Source organism: Pleurodeles waltl, chromosome 7, assembly GCF_031143425.1.
Source record: "Pleurodeles waltl isolate 20211129_DDA chromosome 7, aPleWal1.hap1.20221129, whole genome shotgun sequence".
NCBI lineage: Eukaryota > Metazoa > Chordata > Amphibia > Caudata > Salamandridae > Pleurodeles > Pleurodeles waltl.
In genome coordinates, this window is record NC_090446.1 from 542,390,778 (window position 1) to 542,397,734 (window position 6,957).

Here is a 6,957-nt window from a genome sequence, read left to right on the forward strand (position 1 = left end):
GCAAAAGTTACCGGAACCTGAAAGAAAGAGAGTGGGAAGGACTATGTGATGCAAATAATTCCCCTAGCTAGTTCAGCCACAGCTTCAAGTAGCTGACATGCTATAAATACAAAGGAAGAAGATCCACAGAGCTCAGAAAGTACTTCTGGGTGTGCAGCAGGTTTGTGAGCAACATTTTGTATTTTGATCAATATGTGTCTCTTAGTAATAACCAACTCTGATAACTCTAAAAGTAATTACCTGGGCCGCCAGTGAAAAAGTAAAGCACACAGGACACAGTTTGGTAGAAGGACACTGGATCTCTTTATTGATGTCATATGTTTTCACAATTCTTGATGAAACCTCTACTCGTACTGCCAGCATTCACAAACAGCTACAAATGTACTGCTGTCCACAAGCTTCCATCCACAGACTAGCAAATGTGCCCACAGACCTCCAACTACAGACTGTGCATTCACAGACTGCTGATGACAGGCCCCAGCCTACAAACCACTATCCACAGATTTTTATCTGTAGACCACAATAGCAAGAAAAGGCTGGAATCTAGATCTTCACCCACAGACCTGCCCCTCAAGTCTTTACAGAGAGTACCCTCTAGTGGTAGTGCTTAGACAGAGCAGTGCAGGTCACTGCCAGGAACTTCTCCCAGGCCGCGTGCACCTCAGGTGTGAAGGCAGCTCCCAGCTTGCGCGCCAAGACGATCACCAGGCAGTTTCCAAGGAGCTGAGGGGAAATTAAAAAAACTGTCAGTGAGAGTGTCACAGGAAGAGAAATCTTAAAATCAGTGCTGATGTTAGAATTAACTATGAAGGAGATTTTAGAGAGAAATTGACTTATTCATCTGTAGGAATGCTAGACCGAGGCTAGACCTACTTGGAATGAAAAGCAACCATATTAAATTTTTCAGACCCGTCCCCATACTGTATCTAGTGAGCGAACATAGGTTGTGGGCCTGGCCACCGCAAGGTGGGTTTCAGGGGGTTCTCCCCTCAAGAAATGTTTGAAAAAAATTCAAATATGGTCTGTTTTACAACACGTTTCATTGTAGAACATTGTCCAATTGCTAAATGGATGGATGGAGATCGGAGAGAGGGCTGCAAGGCACAATAGTTGAAGAGCTGGATGGTCAGAAGTGAGTAGCTGAATTAATTCAAGAATGGATGACTCTGAATATGGATTTTTAGCTAGGTGGAAACAAATGGTCTTAATGCAATGACCTATGGTGGGTGCTCCGGTTTTCATTTTAGCTTCTGCACTGAAACATCCCTTCGCTAAACAACACCATCTCCAAACCTTATGAAACATGTGTATCCGGGATGTGCTTAACACAGAGAATTCTCTAGTGGCGGGTGAGCCCTCGCAATACACTGAGGGAGCATGCCAGGACATGTCAAGAGTGAAATGGGGAAGGGGATGCAGAAGTGATATTTCTCTTGCCAGCGTGGGATGGCCAATGATGAAGCATGACACCCGGGTTGTGTGTGAGGCATCCCGTCTATTTTAATAAATACCCTTCAGGTCTTGCCAATATAAACTGGAATTTCAGGATCATTGTATGTTGGGTTATTATCTATACAACAGGATGAGTGGTTCTCATATATGAGAACCCACAGAAGGGGCACCTTTGTTTTTTTGTGTTTCTTTCTTTAATAAGGAAGAACGCAAATGTGTACCCCTAAAACCTTTCTCTCATTCCCCCAGCCTTCCAGTGGATTGTGTATCATGTGTTGTTTCCTCTTGGTTCACCAATAGCATCATCTTCAAGGCAGCAGTGGGGGAGCATGACTTTTTCTAAGTTAATGATTAGAAGCTGTCACTGCTAACAATTCCCTTTCAATGCATTGGTATAATTTAATTTACTAAACTGAAAAGTGTTGCAAAGATCACATTAGAACAAACTACACTACTGTGAATTTTGAAGTGTCTTCATCATTTATTACTGCATTCTCTGAGCCAAGCAACAGCAAACCTCACACATCCTTCCCCTTCCAAAGCCCTGAAGGTCTTGTGGGAACCTACAGGAGAGAGTAACCACCTAACTGTATAAATAAATTGCTTTGAACCATACTTTAAAATCATTTGTTTTGCATTGTTTTTTTCAATGTGCCAAAGCGCTGCAGGCAGGAAATGCGGCAGGACCTCCCCAGCAACTAAACTCCCCCCCCCATCAGTGGTTCCGGCCCCAGCCTGCCAGCCCAGTTTGAAAATGCCTGGTGCCCAGGAGACTGCAGGTCCAGGCCTGACCGAGGCGCAGCTCTCTGTGTAAGCCAAAGGCACAAAAGAGTGTTCTGCTTCGGTGGTTTTGCCCCTGAAGATTGTTCTCTCACCGCCCCCTTCCCCTTTCCATACGCAACTGTCTCATTCTCCTTCTCTGCACCCCAACCCCTGCCACAGCAGCTCTTTCTTGCTCACTCTGCCCAGTGTGTAATTTGAGCCAGTGCTTGCAGGTGGGGGCAACCAGTGTTGGTTTTTTAGGACCAGCACTTGTTTTTGTTCAACAGAGAGGAAAAAAACAAAAGTTGGACAGAAGGGGGAAGGGAAAGGCGGAAAAATAGTGAGCAAGGAGAAGGTAGGGATGAAAAAGAACCTGCAAGAGTGAGATAAAGGGGCAAGGAGTGACTGTGGATTAAAGAGACAAGCGGAGGAACTAAGACGGTGCAGTCTCGGGACACCACCTTCTCATAGCGCCGGCTGTGGCCTTCTAAGCACAACTTTGATCCATGGCACTTATTCTTTCGCAAAATAAGCACTGACTCTGCCTCTCTCTTTGAATTGTTCCATCTCTCTATCGCTAAATGCATGCTATTCTCTACACATCCTCTCACTCGTTCCCAACATGCCCCTTAAGTACACAGCTTCTTCCCTTGGTCCGACCTCTGGGTGGTACTTTTTTCTCCTTCGAAGTCAGCCTAAACTAAAGGGTTCTTCTTTCTCTGAGGTCAGCTCTGATGGCTATTCTGTCTTTGTGTTACTGGAAAGAGAGGTGTTCTCGCTCTTTCTCGGGTGCCCTCTGTCTGTGGGAGGTCGAACCCTGCAAGACCCAGCAGTCAAACGATCGAGCGATTTTCTACTTACAGTGAAGTTCTGAGGGTCCACGTGAAGTGTCTCCGCGTGCAGCTCGCTCAGCTTGGCCAACGAGTGCTTGATGTCATCGAGGTGATTGACACCTGCTCCTATAGCGGACAGGACCTTGTGACCGTGGGCGGCAACCTTGGCATTGCCAGCGATGGCTGCTGCACTGGAAAGGGACCCGAAGCTGCTGAAGTACCTCTGGGTCCAGGGGAAGACGACCAGCACCCTAAGAGAGGAAAGGCAAGAAAGGTGACACGGTTAGGCTCATCTCTCAGTACTTCTGTTATTCAGTATTTTTGACTAATAAAAACACATGCCCTGAACACACTTGCAGAAATGTCCACTGACTCAAAATAACGAGCAAAAACAAATGATAGAACAGTGGTACTTAGAGACTTCAAATGCTGTACTTGCTCTTATTCTACAAAAAGCCAAAGTTCCAAGATGTAATAGTTTGGAGGAAGACAATAATAGGTCATCCCTTAAAAATTGCTGGCTGGTTCATTCGCCCGCCTACTCGTTCCCCGCATCAGAAGGGATTTTTAGCCCACTTAAGAGCGACCCCTCTGCCGTCATTCTCCCTGTGTTTCGAGAACTTCGTTAGAAAGCATAACGGATCCAGACAGAAAAAGTCCTTAAATGTCACACCCACACCGAGAAACAATTCCTAGCACATGGTGCTCTGGGTCCGTAATCTCTGAAGATGGCCAGCTGCTTAAAAAAGTCTGTTTTAGGAAATGACATGTGTGACTACAGGCCCACTACGCTGTAAAGGCACGGTAGGCCTGCCGTCACTGTTTGAAGAGGTTCCTACCACGGGGGCTACGTGGGGGCCTGGAGCCTTTTGAGAAGGAACATGGCAGCACAAGAGCGGACAAGACTAAATTCAGTGGAGTTTCAGTCCCGGAGCTGGCAGGCAGCCGGTCGAGCAAGCTCTGAGTTACACCATGAGTACCTCAGTCCTCTTACGTGTGGATACTTTAAGGTCTGTGGTCCAGTATTCTGCTTATTGTTCATTAACAGATTCTGCTCTTTTCTGCACTTTGCACGATTACAGCTGGGTCACTGGTGGTAGCCAAATGGGTTGTGGCATTGGAAGTTGGCGGGGTGGTATGGACTATTGTGGCACAGTGCATTTGTGGTAATGGATACCTCTGCAATTGAGCTACGCTAACAGGACACAGAAGGGGGAATGAAAAGGTGCAAATGAGAGAAAGCCTAAGAAACAGAAGAATGACAAAGCACAGTGGTCCAAGGAGAACAACAAACTCATTTGAAACGTATTACAAAAAGAAAAGGCAGTAAAGATCAGGAAAGTGGCACAAGAGATAGGCAATAAAGAAATCTGGTATAATGTGAGGTAAGTGTGGGCTGTAAATACCGGGTCAGGGTTTCCTGTCCATCAGCAGCAACATCAACCTGACTCCACACAGAGCTGATGGCGGCCTTCTCTTCTGCTGTCCAGTGAACCATGGTTGCTTTTGGTGTTGGGTGGCGGCACGATTGACTGAGTGAAAATCTCCTCCTCGAAGCTGCTTCTGCAAGAAACGTCTCAAACCCTCTGAGATTTATAGGGACAGCAGCCAGGTCCCACCCACAGTGCTCCTTCTGTTGAGTCAGCTAGCCCCTCTTATCTCCATTGACAGACTCCACCAGACCTGTCTCGTGATCCTTTCTGACGTTCTCTTCCACACAGAGGCGTTTTTTGTCACTTAATCATTACCTAACAAATTTTCGTCAGCCAGGTCACTCTAGAATGCAACATCGTAAGGTGAATTTTCTTTCACGTTTAGTTATGATTCTTTTGCAAAGAGAGACCTACAATTGGAGCCTGAAACCACATTTGCTGCCCAAAGATGATTCTGAATTACAATTTGTGTTACAATCTCCTTGTGTAATTTTTCATTCGCCTTGTGGAAGTGGGTCTCTGTGCACTACCTATGGCTGTCAAGGTAGCAACTTTAGGGGAATATCCTCTGTCTGTGGAAAGCAGGTCTCTTTGATTGCTTTCCATCATAAACAGCTAACAAACACTTTCGGATTAAAATTCCTCTCTGTTATTATGGCAGGAGCTCTCTAGAACAACAGATGAAGTGCTTAACAGTGAAATGTAAAAAGGGCTCTGATGACTGCTGCCAGCCACCCAGGTGGTAATAGCAGCCTGGCGGACAGCCACCGGCTGTTTGGGCTGAGCAAGTTGACACGTGAAATGCCGCTCTGGGAGGGGGCATGGTTGAAAGAGATCGGGAAATTAAGGGGTTTTGGTGCCTGGGACCTGCTGGGGATCTCATGTGTGGGGTATCTCCTTGATGGAGGCGAGTTGCTATCATTTGTGTCCCTCGAAGAAGAGTACTCTATGCCTACCAATCAATTCTTGAAATATGCCCGGCTACAGCATGCCTGGTGGGCAGAGGGCATAGAGATGCTGGACTTGCCCAAATTCACCCACTTGGAGGGTAGGATACTGCAGAAAGAATTATCATCCAAAGCAATATCCCTCACATATGATACAATTACCAGTAATATGCCAGACAGATTAGCCAGACTGAGGGAATGGAAGGGTTTATAGACGGGAGGATTAGAGGACACGGACTGACATAAAATACCGACTGTACTTGATCCAACTGAAAATCCTACACTGGACTTATTAGAACAGGGACCGGATACACCGGATTGGAAGGGCACCCCCCAGCCTGTCTCCGTTGTGAGGATGAGAGAGGTTCCTACAGACCTATGGTCTGGAGCTTCTCTGCGATGCAGCAGTATTGGACACAGGTAGTGGGAGAGTTGGGCAGGTTGGTGGGTCCAAGTGTTCCTCTTGACCCCAAGTACGTCCTTTTGGGAGTGCCAGGGGATGTAAATGTCCCCAGGGTGCACCCTCTTTTCTGAAATTTGGGGTTGGTAGTAGCCAAATGGGTTGTGGCATGACGTTGGAGGGCACCAGAATGCCCAGCATTGCTGGAATGGCTGAAATGGTCAGTTACACAAGCAGAGGATGTCCGTGCAAGACCATTAGACCATTTACTCATTAAGAGCCTTCTACCCACACCTCCTCAATGCATTCGATCGTTCCTACACACAAGGTACCTCTAACCCACCCAACGCGCCCACATTTTCTGTCAAGATTCCACAACACAATCTATTACTACAATCCTCAGAGTTTGATGTTCTGAGAACAAAAGACAATCTTCCCAGATAATCCTAGAAAAGGCAGCTAACAGCACAGGGATCGATCCCGTATTCACCACAAACCTGTCCTGCTGATCTGTAGGCCTGTGGTTACTAATGCCCTCATCCAAGACTGATATCCGGATGCTATTCCACTCATATAAATGTAGTTATGTTCACCCTCCTTACTACTATCCTGCTCCTAGGATACAACATCTCTCACCACAACAGACACTAAAAATCGTGTGTGAGGCATTGCCTTTCTCCATATGAAGTGCTCAAAATGCACAGTGAATAACTCAATAAACTCATGTTTATTCCAGTGTCCCGCTGTGACTATAAATACAAACCTAAACAATAGAAGCTGAATGGCATATACTGCCACCTAGCAACATTTTTTTAAGAATGCTCAGATGTACAAATTCTGTTTCTGCGGTGTCTCCGTGCAGCCCGTCTTTTCCGTGCCTTCTAAGTGTGTATTCTCTTTATTCCCATAGCTTGTGGTGCTGCTGTACTTTATTTCCTAAACTTGAAGTGTTGGTGCCGTGAAGGACCACAAGATTGTAAAATAACAAATAGTACATAGGCGTAGGAGGCACAAAAAGGTGCAGGTTGCACAGAAACACAGTTCAAATGTCTGGGCACATTTGAGCATGCCTCCATTGGCTTTCTTTGGTACAATAAGTGAGACCTACTGGCTTTGTCAGAGCTTGTTTA

The 6,957-nt window shown here is 46.2% G+C and overlaps 1 protein-coding gene across 1 annotated transcript; it reads right to left on the minus strand.

Annotated features, from left to right (window-relative positions):
• Positions 1-279: 279 nt before the first annotated feature.
• On the minus strand, positions 280-4,629 carry LOC138304324 (hemoglobin subunit beta-2-like). Its single transcript, XM_069244280.1, has 3 exons — positions 4,454-4,629; positions 3,076-3,298; positions 280-723 (listed from the first exon to the last, which is right to left on the minus strand). The coding sequence occupies exons 1-3, from the start codon at positions 4,543-4,545 to the stop codon at positions 595-597; spliced, it is 444 nt and encodes a 147-aa protein (XP_069100381.1). The 5' UTR covers positions 4,546-4,629; the 3' UTR covers positions 280-594.
• Positions 4,630-6,957: the final 2,328 nt, after the last annotated feature.

Coding starts and splice junctions, on each gene's coding strand:
- LOC138304324 (XM_069244280.1), bottom strand. CDS start 4,545: ATGGTTCACTGGACAGCAGAAGAGAAGGCCGCCATCAGCTCTGTGTGG. Junction 3,299..4,453: donor GGACAGGAAACCCTGACCCG/GTATTTACAGCC, acceptor TTCCTCTCTTAG/GGTGCTGGTCGTCTTCCCCT. Junction 724..3,075: donor TGGACCCTCAGAACTTCACT/GTAAGTAGAAAA, acceptor ATTTCCCCTCAG/CTCCTTGGAAACTGCCTGGT.